Source organism: Anguilla rostrata, chromosome 9 (genome assembly GCF_018555375.3).
Source record: "Anguilla rostrata isolate EN2019 chromosome 9, ASM1855537v3, whole genome shotgun sequence".
NCBI classification, from domain to species: Eukaryota; Metazoa; Chordata; class Actinopteri; order Anguilliformes; family Anguillidae; genus Anguilla; species Anguilla rostrata.
The window spans coordinates 10,319,050-10,335,784 of record NC_057941.1 but is presented as its reverse complement, the minus strand read 5'-3'; the positions used below and the strand labels follow the sequence as shown (position 1 = coordinate 10,335,784).

The 16,735-nt window shown below is 43.9% G+C and overlaps 1 protein-coding gene across 1 annotated transcript in view; it reads right to left on the bottom strand.

Annotated features, from left to right (window-relative positions):
* The window catches only part of LOC135262546 (connector enhancer of kinase suppressor of ras 2-like), a 68,046-nt gene that overhangs the window by 24,440 nt on the left and 26,871 nt on the right, over positions 1-16,735 (bottom strand). Inside the window, exons 11-14 of the mRNA XM_064349560.1 lie at positions 15,904-16,050; positions 6,854-6,984; positions 5,350-5,561; positions 4,411-4,497 (exon numbers count right to left, since the gene is read on the bottom strand). Of these exons, the coding sequence (XP_064205630.1) occupies positions 4,411-4,497; positions 5,350-5,561; positions 6,854-6,984; positions 15,904-16,050 (577 nt within the window). The remainder of the gene's footprint in view (positions 1-4,410; positions 4,498-5,349; positions 5,562-6,853; positions 6,985-15,903; positions 16,051-16,735) is intronic.

The following is a 16,735-nucleotide window of genomic DNA, read 5'->3' as shown; positions in this document are numbered from 1 at the left end:
ACTTTTCCCCATCTTTTTCCCATCTTGTTCTGTAATTTTTAAAACCAGTGGAGCTGGCTGATGTTCCCCAAAATATACGTTTTGTTAATTTGGCTCATAAAGTCTGTTTGATTTGATTTGATTTTCACATTCTGAATGCATGCAGTGTACAAGGTTAGGACAGGATTATAGTACCACACTACTTCCTTTGATTTTGGTACACAACGTTGGTCCGATGACGTACTAGCAGGGGCAGTCCCTTACTGGGGATTAAAAAGGCAACTTGTGACCTGGGAAATGATGCTGTTTGGTTTGGGTGCCTGACCATAGCCTATAATAGTGCAAAGGTACCGCACCAGCCTCACTCTATGGCCTAATAACTGCACCTGCAGCGGAAAACTACCGGAGGAAGGAAACCTCAAACTGGGTGTTTTGGGTTTCCCGTAGTTTCACACACACATTCATACACAATACCAGGCTGGACTTATCTATATGACTGAAAGCTTGTCAAAGAAACAAGCTCAGTAGTTGAGTTGTAACAAATTGGGGGCTTGTCCGGGATCTCTTGGACTGATGGTGGTTACTTAGCGGAAATGTTTTGCGAATCATATTGTGTACCGCGTATGGCGTAGATAAATCTTGGCTCCTAAAACCAGGGAAATTTTCAGACTGTGACACAAATATTTGGTACTCCGGGTAATGTTAGACTTTTCTGTTATGTTAGCGAAAATGAGTGAATTCCAACCTGAGGATTTCCTTAAAATAAGTCTGTGACTGTTGTTAACTGAAAAAGGCTAAATTACGGAATCTCGCTGACTTTTGAAAAGAAGACACAGTAGAAATGCTAATAGAAAAGTGGTCAGGGTCTAGTCAAAAAAATTCAGAACCACTGGCTAATGAAACATGAATCGTGTTGGCAAAAATTGATATGGAGAAAGAACAGTTAAGAGGGATATGTAAACAAGAAATGTGTCTAGCCCAAGCTGAGATAGACAAAACGTGCAGAACACCTGAAGCAGAAATTAGAGGTGCATTGATTAGAAGCCACTGTGATGCTCCAGGATCTTACATTTTAACAAGAGAGTTTGGACCACCCGCCTTTTGATTTGGCTCATAGCATTAATTTGGTACCGAAATTCAACGAGTAGCTGCTTTCCTTTGAAAAGGTAACATGCAGTTTGAAATGGTCTGAACGACACTGGCCCTTGTTGATCCAAACTGAGTTTGTAGGAAAAGTGCAAGAAGTATATTCATCTCTTGATGCTGAACAGTCATCTAATTATGAGACTGTAAAACAGGCACTGTTAGCTGCCAACAAATTAGTACCAGAAGCAAATCAACAATGGTTCTGCTCTCTAAAAAGGAAATTGAGGGAAACACATTTAGAATTTGGGAGACAGAATGAAACTGCATTTGATCGCTGGTGTAGGGACAATAAAATTGAACAGGACTTTGATCGCCTGAGACAGCTCATCCTACTGGAACATTTTACACACAACAGTGTGTCGATGGATATTAAAACACATTTTGACGATCATTAAGTTAGAAGATCATAGATCACAAGGGCTTTGTGGAAAGCTGCAATAGTCGCAGAAGATTATGACCTCACTCATCGATCCATGTTTGGTGTGCAGAGAAGTTCTTCTTCGCACTGGAGTATGTGGAAGGATCCAGTGGTCCATAGGGGCGTGGAAGGTACACCTAGCAGAAAAAATAATCTGAGTCTGCTAATTTACTGTACCCAAAGCCTATCTCAGTTTTTTGTTGAAGGGAGTTGTTACCCCAGTTGATCGCGGTAGAGCTTGCCCTGTTACAATTTTACGGGATACAGGAGCTGCTCAATTTCTAATACCAGCTAGGGCAGTTGAAGTGACAGCATAGAGTGGCCTGACTGCCTGCCTGTGCTATAGAGCAAGGGGTCAGTGGGGATTTTATGTGTCTGTACATCAGTTTGATTTGAAATCTAATGTGGTTAATGGTCTGGTGAAGATTAGTGTTGTATCAACCCTGACTGTACCCAGGATCTTTTTCATGTTAGGTAATGAAAAAGGTAGAGAAAGTCTGTGTAACCCCCTTGGTGACAGAAACTCCAAGTGCAGTGTCTGAGGCAGATGCCTTACAAAATGAGATTCCCAGCTTGTGTTGTTACCTGCTCTCAGTCAGTTCTAGTAGCACAAGGGCAGCATAAAGGAAAGGGGGACTCTGAGCCGGGGGTGGTCTTGGCAGAAAATTTCTTTGCTCATATCGATGATCTGAGGAAAATGTTTGGTTGTGCTAGTCTGATACAGGAGCAACAATCTGATGCTGTTATCAGGGCAATATCTGATACTGACCACACTATTGAGGAAGTGGCAAAACTCAAGCGTTACTAGCAAGTGCCTCTTTCTGATTATGCAAAGGAATTATTTGCTTTTGTGCCTTTCAATGCATTATATCGGAGACTTCTCCTGCCATTTGTAATTTAAAATGCACCCATTTCTTTCCAAAGGCTTACGAATGAAATTATCCATGATTTGTCAAACTTGACATGTGGGGTCAACATACACTCCAGATTGAGGCTTTTCTTGAGAGACTAGTGTCTTCCGGCCTGGTGAAGAATAAGAATAAGATTGCTAAGGGACAAGTTACTTACTTGGGCCACCAAGTTGGGCAGGGAAGAGTTAGACCTAGGACTGCAAAGGTGCATGCTACAGCGGAACTGTCCAATCCCAGGAACTGCCGAGAACTTTTAAGGGTTCTGGGAACATGTGGGTTTCATATAAAGTTTATGCCTAATTTTGCTGCTATAACTGAACCCCTGACTACTCTATTGAAGTTAAGTAAAGCTGTAATTGACACAGAGATGTCAAAGGGTTTTGATCAAATTGCGAGCCAGCGCTAATTGTACCTAAGTTTAATAAGCCCTTTAAGTTAGCTACTGTATTGATGCCTGTGATGTGGGAGTGGGAGCAGAGCTTTTGCAGGAAGATGATTATGGACTAGATAAACCCATTGCATATTTCTGCAGAAGGTTTGATAAACGACAGTAGGCATATTCTACCATAGAGAAAGAAGCTTTGTCCTTGGTAGTAACCATAGAGCAGTTTGAGGTCTATGTTTCAAGCAGGACAGGGGAGCTGACCATTTTTACAGATCGCAATACTTTGGTCTTCATAGAAAAAGTTTTAGAACAACAATCAGAGGTTATATTGATGGGCACTGAGATTACCACCTTACAGTTTAGGGATCCATCACATTGCAGGGAAAACGAATACCAGCGCACACTCTGAGTTTGAAAAGAGGAATAACATTTGAAATGAATGATTTTGTTTAAATGATAACTAAATGCTAATTGTATGATATGTATTTCGTGCAAGTTGGATAAAAGATGGGGAAAAAATCACACACACACACACACACATATGCTACTCAAACCGTTTGCTACTCTAACCATTGTGGAGAATCCTGATACCAAAACTATTTTTACAAGCCGTTGCAAGGCCCTGTTACTTTTTTGAACACATGTATATACATTTTTTGTTGGATTAGTGGTTATGACACACGGGTGTGCATTTTGAATGTTCTTCAAATGCCTGTAGATAGCCCACAGCAGTGCGAAGCTACTGCATCCGCCTTTGCTCCCCGGCCTAACGACTGTACCTGTCATCAGAAACTACCGGAGGAAGGAAACCTCAGACTGGGTGAGTTTCCTCCCCCTCCAGCATGAGTGCTCCACCACAAGTGCCTGTGGGTCTTTTTTTCTTGTTTTGTTTTGGGTTTCCAATAGTTTCATGCACGTTTCATTCCCCAGTACAAGGTTAGACTTCTCAATACGACAGGAGGTTCATCGTAGGAATGAGCTCAATAGTGGAATCCAGCTGACTGAGAAAAAAAGGGGTTTCAAAAAACCAATCCAATCCCCAAAGCCTGCTAAACGCAACTGAGGGCATGAAAAATATTGAAAATCTTTGTACCGTGCAAATATTTTCCCCTTTAACCTGAAGTTATGTTTGCACCATGCACTCTCACTGCCAACTATGGATTATTCCAAAAGATAATCCCACTATAATTAGAAGTACTCCAGAGCTCAAGGCAGCAGTAGTTTTGCTACTGCAAAAGAATCTCCGAAAGCAAATTGTATAGGGTCCATCAGCCCTTTAGAGAAATGCATCGGGATGAAATGGGTGGATGTGGTATGCTGATAGAGGTGTTGATTTAAAGCACCGTTTCCTGTGAAGGGCCAGAGTGCTGAGAGGCTCACAATCCATCAGAAGCACTGACACACAACAGAAACATGGCTGTTCTCTCCAGCTCAACAGGAAGGGAGAACCAAATCGCATCATATGAATCCTTTCATTTAAACAGGGACAGCTTGGGTGCTGGATTGGGCAGGTGTGAATGGCGAGTGTTTCTGGGGCGACTTCGGAACCGATTCCTGGTTCCAGAACCCACCTCTGCTGCCCCTTTTGTACATATTGGGCTCCTTTGTCTCCACCATCCAGTTGTACTCCGTCGGCATGGAAACTGGCCTGAGGTCACCTGGAAAGAAGTCCAAGGAGCATGTCAGCCAGAGTGTGCATGGAGAGAGAGGGGGGTGAGGTGTGGATGCTGCTGGGGAAGGAGGGCTAAGAAAGCTAAGGCAGAACAAAGGAAAAGAGAGAGTGAGAGAGAGAGAGAGAGCGATACCAACGGAAAAAAAATGGGGAACGGGAAGGAAGAGTGTGTGCTCGGGTGGGAGAGGGGTAGCCCGAGCGTGCACGAGAGGAAGCGGGGAGGGCCCGATGGCGGCACGCGCACTCCCAGAGAATCAGATAAGCAGAGCCTGCCGGGCCGAACCAATTACCGGCTTGGAAGCCTTCCTCAGCCACTTCCCTGGCAGGCCGTTAATATGAAAAATGCTGCAGCTCACAGAGCCCAAGGGCTTTATCTCTGCACCAGCAGAGGCCTGGAACGACCCTTTATGAAGAAGGCCGCTCTCAGCCAGGGGGAGCTTAGAGAAAGCGCTCCTCCGTTTTCAGGGGGGGGGAGCGGTTAAAACGGTCACTGTCGGCGCCTGGCAGAGGGAACCGTACCACCCCCCACACCCTCGTAGAAAAGCGCGGTGCCACCGGGGAGCGGGTTCATTCGGAGCATGCGGAAAGGCAGAGCGAGGAGGTGAAGGGGGAGCAGACGTTGAGGGGGCCAGCGTGCCGGCGGTCGTCCGGCGTTAGCGGTCAGAGACGCCGCCGCCGCCCTGGATAAGACGCAGCGGGATGGAGGTGCGGTCGCCAGAGGTCATGCTGGAGCGACGTCACGGTTCGTGACTCCCTGGGAATGCGATGGGCCGGAGGCTGGGAGAGGAGGGAGGGAGGGAGGGAGGGAGGCGCACCCAAGGGAAGCGTGGGGCCTTACCGTGAGTCGGGGTCCTGTCCCGCCTCCGCAGGCCCGTGGAGCGGCCCCTGTCGTACTCCTGCCCCAGGGGCACGCCCTCGCCCTCCACCAGGGTGAAGTATTTCCCGCTCTCGTGGTCGAGGTAGTAGCTGGGAGACTCCGAGCCCTTCATGCCTGCCTTGCCCATGCTGTACTTGCTGATGTCATCGGAGGACATGACGCCCATCTCATCCCTGTCGAGGGAAACAGCAGTGGACACTTGTTACCTACAAACTCACACACACGGTGAGTTACTCCAAATGTATTACTACATTAATATTCCACTCAAGCCATTCAGCAGCAGCACATGAAGCAAACAGAAAGGCCCTTAGGTATACCTTAGATTCTTTATATAGCATGGAAATTGAATAATGGATTGAAATTCATGGCAATCCTGATTTATAGTGGAGGTATACATTTGAAAACCCACTGTAAAGTGTGGGAATACCAAAACCAATGGTTATATTTACGTTTTAATTCTTTTTTTTTCAGTTTTCCTTACACAAAGTCACATCATCTAACTAGCTTTTATTGTAAAATACACAGCACAAATACCTTTATGAAACATAGTGTATGTTAGCTAGCAGATTATACTAGCAGATTAAATCTGTTGCTAGCATCAGTGGTTTTGTTAAATGACAAACGGATATGAAGTAGCCATCACCGCTGAATAATAGTATACATATATAACATGTAGTATGAACCATGTAGTTTCAGATGCAGCCATGAAATTTACAAGTGTATTACATCATTTTTATACCCCAGCGAGACAGGAAGCCATGGAAGCCCACGATATAGTTAAAAAACAGCATGGTAAATCAGATTTATTTTTGATAGATTTTATTTAAAGAATTATTAGAGATGTAAATAATTGTGACACATATCATTTCGGAAATTGTATCAGTAAAAAGTAACATAATTTTCCCATCATAGCATACAAAATTGTTTGCTACCTATTATATTTTATACAGACGTCTTTGCTCATCTTTTTCAAAGGTAATTCTGGAGAGCAGCTGCACATATTCAAATAAACTTAGGTCTGCTGTCTAGTTCCGTAAATAAATTCTAAAATTCAACACAGGACATCACCCTCTGGAGACGTACTCCAAAGAGTAGATGCTGATAATTTGATTTTTATTCAAATATTTATAATCCAATATTTACGTTGTTCCAATGCAAATTCCATCCTTGCTTTGCCAAACCACTCCTCATATACTGTAAATTTTAAAGAGATTTTTATTTCACAAGCTTCAAGTCTAAACATTCTTAATGCTGCAAACTGTACCTGAGAATATAATATATTTTCTGATCAATTCTGCACGCTCCTCAGGACTTCATTCAGATATCGACAGAATTGCGTATTGACCACTGGTTAGCGTCCTTGGGGGATGCCACTGGTTTAAATGAATCCGTCTATCAGAGTATGAACGTGTGACTTGTGATGCACAGATGTGTTGGTTTCTTTACAGGGGGCCCGATTCCTCACCTGGGCCCGTAGAGGCCGGACACGGGAGACAGGATGAAGACATCGTGCATGCTGGAGCCGTCCATCTTGGAGGTGATGCCCATGGTGCCGGTCGGGGTGGTCGAGTTACTGGTGGGACTGGTGGAGATGGGCTGTGGAAACAGTGGCAGGAAAGACATGAGGACTAAAGGTACATAATGACCAGGGTACAGGCACACTGAGGGTTCATGGTAAACAGGGTACAGGCGCACTGAGGGTTCATAATAAACAGGGTACAGGTGCACTGAGGGTTCATGATAAACAGGGTACAGGTGCACTGAGGGTTCATGATAAACAGGGTACAGGCACACAGAGGGTTCATGATAAACAGGGTACAGGCGCACTGAGGGTTCATGATAAACAGGGTACAGGCGCACTGAGGGTTCATAATGACTAGGGTACAGGCGCACTGAGGGTTCATGACTAGGGTACAGGCGCACTGAGGGTTCATGATAAACAGGGTACAGGCGCACTGAGGGTTCATAATGACTAGGGTACAGGTGCACTAGGGTTCATAATGACTAGGGTACAGGTGCACTGAGGGTTCATGATAAACAGGGTACGGGTGCGGTCAACGACGCATGCCCCCCGCCACCTCTACCTCCACCACCTCCGAGGGGCAGCAGGTGGGGCTTGTAATACAGGGAGCAGAGCAATTTCCCCCCGACGGGGTGCTAATACGACACCAGCGCAATGCCAATATGACACGCGCTCCGGGTGAAGCCGAGGACCCAGCAACAGGATATGTGCAACCGCGCAGCCTGTCAGAGCTTCGGTGTCGGGGCCTTTTTTTCTCCTTCCGGAAGGCTCCCGGCCAGCACAAACCGGCACGGCGTGCCAAGAGGAACGGCGCTACCAGGGCCCCTGACAGGACGCCGCGCGTTAGCCGGGCGGACAGCTGGACATCGCCAAAGTGCGACGATAAGACAGATCGCCGGCGTGCCGGGGGGATTTCCAAGAGGTGCTGGGATACGAAGGGTGCGATGCCTCTATGCTGCAGCCCAGCTGCTGCCCGGAGAAAGTGTCACAGTGAGCCTTATTGACTGAGCCTCAGGACCCAGAGACTCACTGCCAGAGGAAGGCTGGAAAAAAACTGAAATAATTTCCCAGCATGCCAGGACGAGTATATTTCGTTTAGTATCCTTTTCATAAAGAAAACATTGTTCATTTAGCCATTTTTCTGAAATTGCTGAAATTAGAATGCTTCTAATTTTTATGTTAGGAATACGACAACGAATGGCATCGTCAGTTTATAAAAACTGTACATTTGAAACACAAACGCTCTTTAAATGAGAAAATAACAAACAAGAGCTGCCCGGAGGGCCGTTCCAGTCGCAAAGTCTCGTCTGCGAAGAGAAGAATGAGGTGAAGCAGAAGAAACCGGGGACAAATAAACATCTTACATTTAAAGGTAAACTGAAACGAATGCAAATCGAAGAAATGTCAGAAACGAACCCTTGTGCAAGGGCACGTCAGAGAATTCATTCATTTGTTCAGCCTGATGGCTTTGGTACCATGACGCATTCCACAGCAGTTCTATTGGTGCAATATTTATTAAATTAAGTCAATAAATTAACCAGCCTTCACAGACAACACCGATATATGAATGCTGCCATCTTATAAACACATCACAGATCTCACAGAGTAGTTGGGTGTGAGTCATCATGAGTGATGTGCTGTGGTGTTCAAACCTATAAGGATTTGTCTAATATATGAGTCCCTTCAATATTGCATGCATTATCCAAATGGACTTAAAACAAAACAAGGTCGGCCACAACAGTATTCTCTTGTTGTTGTATACTCTTGCACATATTCAGCCAAGTAAAATGTCAATGGAGCTGTCTTAATTATGCAGGGACTTGTTTTCAATATTTTTTACAACTGGAAAGTGAGTCACGAAAATGTGATCAATCTACAGTGTGTATAACAAACGCTATTATAATGCTGGCATTTCCCACAAGGCCATGAGTACATGCAGTTCCATACTAATGAAGGAGGATATTTACTGAATAAAAAACACAAAGCTATGCTAATTTGAGAGATAATACACATCACCTTGACCCCCCCCCCCCTTTTTTTTTTTTTTTTGCTGCAACCCCCACCACCTCCCCCCACCACCTGAAAAAGATATGAGATAAATATGAAGTGGCATCTCTACCACTAGCAACCATGATTAGGTCCTTAGCAACGAGGAAACTCTCAACAGAGGTCTCTTGGCAACCATGGAAGGCATAGCAAGCAGACTCCGTAGCAACCAGAGGTATGCTGAAAATGTAGAGGCCAAGGATCTGAATTGTGTGTCGTCCATTTAATGCAAAGTCTAGCTCTCATTTTTTTACATGGGATGTTCTTCACTGAAGTGCAGTCAGTCAGTACTGGGACCATGAAGGAAAAGCGAGTGAGAAAAGAAAATAGACTGTGAGCAGAATTACATTTCAGGGATATTTGTAGACCCACGCTTTCTGATTTTCACCCCAGGCGCTCGTCAAAGGCTTACTTTACTGTCTCCAGCAAAAAGGATGACGAAACAGCAGTCATCTTAGACACCACCTCTGTTTGTGTCGGGAAGAAATCTTCTTCTGAACGCATTCTAAACCAACCACATTGAAACGTGAGCTGTTCCCATGACAACACCTCTTACTCCCAACTTTGAATGAAGGCATGCAACGTAACTGCTATGTAATGCACTACGCTTCTGCAAGGATACAGTGTGATTAGCACAATGTAAAAAATACACTTAAAATGCAGGCTTGTCAGCATGGACTGGCAACACAGGTGGTATTTGTAGTACGTAAGGGAACTGGCCTAAAGGTTGCCAGTTTGATACCCAGGTAGGACAATGCCATTCTGCCTTTTAGCAAGATACTTAACCTAAATTTATTCAGTATATATTAAGGTGTATAAATGTATATTATGCAAAATGCAAAAGCTGTGTACTGTAAGTCACTCTGGAAAAAAGCATGTGTACAGCTTTTTTGTAATGTGAAGGGTTTCACATTCCATTCATGCTAATGTCTTCATTTGAAAATGTGTTGAGACCCTTTGATTATCCTCTTAATGGACATCCTTATATAGGAAGTCATACATTATCTTTTAAAATATTTTTCAGTTCCTCAGCATAGTCTGGGGAAGCACAAGGGCACAAGAGTTCCATACCAATCCATAACTCTCCGGTTCCAATGTCTTATCCCCTCCGTATGTAATATGTCCTTGCTATTTTTTATTTTCATCCATGCCCCCTGGTGTTACTCAGTGCAGTCTGTATCATACAGAATAGACAGCTAAGGCCAGCTCCAAATGTTTAACTCTGTAGTTAAAAGAGTTTAGGTATATGAACCCCAGCACATGACAATTCAAACAGGACCAAGAGCGTGTGTCACAGAATGACCTTTAGTGCTTGTTCCAAGCTTCCAAATTTCCTAGATCTCTGTGAAAGTTTTGAGCACTGACACAACCATCTGTTACATTCTTCAACCAATTTTGACAGGCTAAAGTAAATTCACAGTCCCGTAAGAATGCGTTTCATCCGTAAGCCTGGGTTTCAAAACTTCAAAATATGTTATGGCTTCCACATTCCTCTATCACCTGATCTCTCGAATTGATTCTTTGGGGATATTTGTCATCAAATGGCACCTGTAATAGTATGCCAAATAAGTTTAATTAATTAATGGTCAGACAACATGGCAACCTTGTCCTCCATGATCATGATTGTTAACATTCTGTCCTCAGTCTGTGCGATTAATAATAAATACGATTACGCGCGCGCGTAAACCTGAATACAAACTGTTTACATCAAGATATTGTTCATTATTAATGCATATCACCTAAAAGTTGAAAAGAACACATTTAATACGCCCATGTGTGATTGCTTACGGATTTACTTATGAAATATGAATTCAGGTGGTAGGTCACTGTGGATACAACACGGAAAGAATACAAAACAAAGGGGCACAGAGGAAATGGTTCGCCCGCTGCACAATGCGCCCCGCTTTCGCTGGGAAGTTCAGACGAGACATCAGCTTATTAACTGCAACTGCAATTTCTCAAAAGAGCAGTTCATTTATCTGTTCTCTGAGCCCACAATGTCCTTGCAGACACAATCGTAACGTTCGCCAGAGCTAAGATACGCACGAGGCGGGGGGGGAACGGTAGTGCGTGCCGCTGTGACGCCCGCCATGCTTTTTGCCGCCGCTTCCAAACACTGAGCAGGATTTAAGCTGGGAAATCGCTTTGTTCAGGCTTTCATCAAGGTCCAGTAACTGGACAGATGCCATGTTTGACGGGGAAAAAAAAACAGCAGGAAGGTCCAATTTCCTAACCCAAATATGGATTTGCAGAACGCAGCGTGACCTAGTTCTCATGACAGCCCATGCCAGCATCCCCCCGCTGTAAGGCTTCTAGTCCAGTGGTGGGGATAAAAGGAAACCCCCCTGCCAAATGCACAGTCCACCCCACAATGCAAAATCTACCATACAATGTACAGTCCACCCCACAATGTACAGTCCACCGTACAATGTACAGTTCATCCCACAGAGTCAACTCCCTCAATGTACAGTCCACCCACAATCAAGTCAACCCCCACAATGCACAGAACATCTCCCCCCCTGAAGTACAGTCTACCCGTCAGTCACTCATATGCTCTTGCTCACCGAGACAAAAGCTCTCACACATCAATAGGGTCATAGCAACACACAGACACAAATACACACACGGGAAGAAAACGACATGCAAGCACACTACACACACACATACGCACGTACACACAGACACACATGCACATACGCACACACACACACCCCATACGCACACACACACACACACACACACACGCACACACACACTGCTTGTTGCTGTCTCTTTAACTCCATAGCTTCCGCAGATACCCTTCACTTTCTTTCAAGAAAGTCATTGAATGTTGCGAGCCCGGCTTCATGATTAATATTCAGAACACACCTGTGCAGGCAGCCTGCAGATGGGTTTAGGAAGCAGAGAGAACAAGAGAACGAGAGAAACAGAACAACGTGCCCATTTCTGACAGCAACTCAGGATTACCGCCGCTCGCGGAAACAGAATCATCGCTAATCTCCCTCCTTTGTTTTTTTTTTATTTCAAATTTTTAGCTGCGCAGTTCTTCCCTTGGCACCTGCGCGTGCCTCCACAGCTGAAGACAAAAGCGAGCAGATGGCAAAATCCTCGCTCCGATTCTGAGCTGATTCCCTGCTAGCCGTTTCACAATCACCCGTTGCATTAAATGCCATTGTGTGCTCGGGACGCTAAAGCCAGTGCAGTGCACAGAATGCCGCAGGGACTGTGGGAATAATTTGTGAGAAAGCCGGGAAAAGTTTTCGCAGTTCTGACTCTTTTTTCTGCAAAGAAATTAAACATTAAACGCCGATCACTTTGTCTTCGGAGCATAAGTGTGTGTTTATGTCCATTCTGTCTACAGATATCTCATGCACTTAAAGCACACACTATGTATACAACGATCGGAGCGTGCACATATTATTTTTATGTTGACACCTCAGAAATGAGGGCAGAGGGAGCGAGCGAGAAAGAAAGAGAGAGAGAGTCCGTACTTAAATAAAATAAAAAAGCAGGTTTGTGGCATGAAAATAAATTAGCCCTGTCCGTTTCTAAAAATAGCAGCAGTGAAATTCAGAGCTCTCTGCTTAATCAGCCATGCAGCTCCTTTTAAATCGAACCCTCTGATGTCAGCCTCGAACCCTTCCCCCATTCTCTCCCGTGTGCCACAGTTCTGCTCTGTTCCCGCCTCCCTCTCCCCAGTGGCAGGGGCATTCCTGACCCTGCTGCCACCAATAGCATGGTCAGAATCAGTTCTGCATTGACCGAGCCTCTGAGGAAGCGTGCGCGACATGGTGGGCACTTCCACAGGCACAGAATTACTGTACGGGTGGGGGAAAAAAAACACAGGGAAGAAACCATAATGCTCATTAACAACGCATATTAATTAGAGCAAAGGTTTGAATTCAATTCAATATGGCAACCCAACTGGTGTAGAGATTGTCATTGAAGACTGGAATAAATAAAGAATGCATCTTATGATTTGAGTACGATGTGCACCTTTGAGTATGTTGCACAGACCCGGCAACAGGCAGAGCCCAGCTCAGCTCGGCAGGTTGTCTGTGCCACAAGGGGGAATGGTACTTACAGCCCAACAGTCCATGTTAACTTCCTCTCTTGTGCAAAGTCAGACTGAAAATAACCAGGCATGAGAATACTTCAATTACTCTTTGAAATTCTTATCATATATACATGCTGAAAATAGAAAAGAACCCAATGTAATCTAATAAATAAGATGAAACGTCACTCATTCCTGGATTCTGATTGGTCCCAAGAGAGTGGGGGGGAGGGGAGGTGGTCTTGAATAACTCCATCTGAGGCAATGCAGTTCTGCTCTAATGAGAAGGGCATGTTCTGACCAAGGAAACCAAGTCATGTGACCGGTGAGTCATCTTTAACTGACACAAGACTGTTCTGTCAGATGTGTCATCCAAAATGGTCCATCTTCAACAAATATTCCCAATATTCTCATATTTGTTTTAATATATTTATACAGCTTTCATTTCATTTATCCAATTTCACATTATGAAAACAGTATCTGAAATGAGTATCTGTCCATTGAGTACAGCCTGCCCTTGTGCATACCTAAAAAATGAAAATTATTATTTAAAAAATCTGATATCTAAAAATCACTACACAGCATAAAATGCTGTCAAATCACTACAAAAGTCATCAAATGACACCTGCTTATTAAAATAAAAGCACAACTGATGACATGAAGCTCCATTACATTATATTAGCACCACGACTCCAATGGGTCTTAAACTAGGCTAAATAAGCAAAATTTCAAAAACATTCAGCACTTAACACCAAGATGTCACCTAACCATACAGTCTATGCTGGCAGATTTCAGTAAGCCTGTAACTACAACAACATCTGTCTCCCCAAAGTTGTTTCATAAACTACTGCCACCTCTGTAGTCAGAAATGTACTGGAGATAGATGGTTTTGATTGCTAATTTCACAGAAAATGGGTACATAAAACAAGTCTTATAATCAAGAAATATATCAAGAAATCAAGGAAATAAGTGTCCATCAATATCCGAGAGAAAGGTAAAATATTCCGAGCAGTGGATGCACAATGCATGGATGCTCGATGCACCGAATGGGTAAATATGCAGGCTGGGTATCTGGACAGTGAGATTTACAGTGTGCCCTAGTTATAGTCATACCTATGCCTGGGGGAGTGGGGAGGTGCTGTGCACTAGGGATGGCGGCGAATACAAATGCCATATTCAGCAGCACTCGAATAATGCGTTCTCTCCAAATGTTTTCTCCTCCCGAATCCGGCCAATATTTATTTGGACCCAGCTTTTTTTCCCCCCCACCTCTTTGATGTGATTCGCTCAGAAGTCAGCACCAAGTTTCTTAATTGGACACACACCTGCAGAGATACAACAACTGGGAGTTTCCCTTACCAGAGCGACGCCATGGGGCTTTGTGGACTTTAAATTTTAAATTACTTTAACGCCGTAAATGCTATATCCACCTCTTTCCACGACTTTCTTAAATATTTGGTCTGAAAATAACTGTTTTTAAAATTCGCCTGACAATGTACAAGGCACAATGTACAATGTGCTTGTAGCCACGTGCGAACACGTAATTGTCTACTCCAGTATGCTATTCAGCAACTGCATAACTGTGCTTTGATACAAATTTCCCAATCAAATTCATTTTGCACGTAAAATCACATTAAGTTTTATTCACTGCAATCATGTGATGAAGTTGATAAAGCTTTTAGAGTGGGGATGAATAATTGGGAACGCAGTAGTTATAGAAAGGACAGACTCCGCGGAGATAAGGCCACTGATATATTTTCAGTTTTTATGAATAAACTGAATAGAGCATCTGCATGACAACTGCGTGAAATTTAACCGATCTGTGTGTGTCCGGTCCCAGCAAACCACCAAAGCTGTGCGTTATCTGCGATATTTATATGGTGCGTTGGTTATGTAAAATCTCAGTCCAAGGAGAAGGGGGAATGCCGTGCTGAATTTGTTATGACCAAAGAAATTACTTTTAATACTTCACTTTGTATTTCTTTAACGACTTTTTCCATTTTGTCTTTTGTCATGCACATTTTAGCACTTTTCTCTGTGTTCCTGTAATATGCCTTGACTTTTCCCCTTAGCCTATATAACAAAAAATTATTTTGTAGTTTGTATTTCGCTTGAAATACAAACATTGAAATGGATTCAGTTGTGTCCTTTATTTCAAGGAAATAGTTTTGCAATGTATGGTTCTGTAATATTTTTACAGAGAGTGTGTCTTCCAAATAACTTTTCAGTATAGCAGGGGATGGGATGTCATGTCTTCCCATCACTCTAGACTGCACCCAGAGCATGTGCAGGAGCTTGTCTTCATAAAATATTATTTGGGGAAGTATGAGTAAGAGCATAATATTATAAAAGACCTTTTCTTTTTTGCCTATGAAACTTGAAACTTAGCTGTTTGTTTACCTCTATGTTCTAAAAGCCTGTAATGGCTGTATTACATACAGGTCACTGCTTGTTAAACACAGCTTTAAAAAGCAAATCACCTGTTGTTAAACTGTATTGTCATTGATGTTAATGTGAAAATACAACTTTAATGCTTTAATGTCTCAACAATAGCAGTGTTAGTGATTATAATGGTAAAAAGCAGGGATGTTTGTCATTGTATACAGCTTCCCTGTTAAACTCCACCCATTTGCGGTTTACGCCAAACCCATTTTTGGTTTCATCCGAATTCAAATACAAATGCAAATTGTTTTGTTGGTTCAACAAATGCAGATACAAATACAAATAGTGGCATCTTCCTCCACCCCTACTGTGCACTAGTGTGCCTGTGGAGCATTCTGGGTAAAGAGGGCATGGATTGAGAAGGGTAGTGCTTAATGGAGAGGTTGGGGTGGGAGGTTATGCTTAGTGGAGGAGGTGGGGTGAGTGAGTGAGCTTAGCAGGGGAGGATTACCTGAAGGGCAAGGGGTTTCCAGCGCACATTCTTGAGGAGGGCAGGGGCTGAGGTCAGGGTGTTTTGCGGCCTCTTCTTCAAAGTGAGGATGACTCCATTTGGGTCTTCCCGCAGAGCATTGACCAGGTTCTTCAGCTGCCAGCCAACCTGGAGAGGCACAGACAAAGTGCCAAAAAACCACAACCGCACCACAGACTGGGCCCTCATTTCTCGTTGTGTTGTGTCACAGTGCCCCCTGCAGCACAGGAGGTTTCATGTCATTGCAGTGAGCTTACAGCTGAAATCTTGGCTACAGTACTGACACACAGACAAATCCTTTCACTCCAAAGCTAGATCACTTTGTTACCAAGAAAATTGACATAGCACAAAATTATGCAAAGCTTATCTTAAGAGGCATTGTGCTTTTGACCATTTAAAGCAGTCCAAATAGGTATGACTGGAATACAACTAACTAAATATAAACATTTTTCAACTGATATTTCACATAAAACATCTACTGTAGCTTAGTAATTTTAATTTCCCAAATCACTGATATCGTGTGCATTAATACGCCCTTAGACAGGTATGCTCAAAGAAGCTGTGGGAAGGAAAGTGGTAGATGTGGTGAAGATGAGTGGAAAGCAATGGGAACTGCTCAGCCGTGTCTTTAAATGGGCGTGTCAGAGAGCAGAGGCGACCCTGCTCCTCTTGACCCAGCACTCAGGGGCTGATGAGCTGTCAGCGGCTCCTTTGTAGAGGTCAGACCCGCAGGACAGCGAGGTCAGCCCCCTTCCCTGGGGTGTGAAGGAAGCAAGGGGGAGGGACGACGGAGATAAAGCTGAAGTAGCAGCGG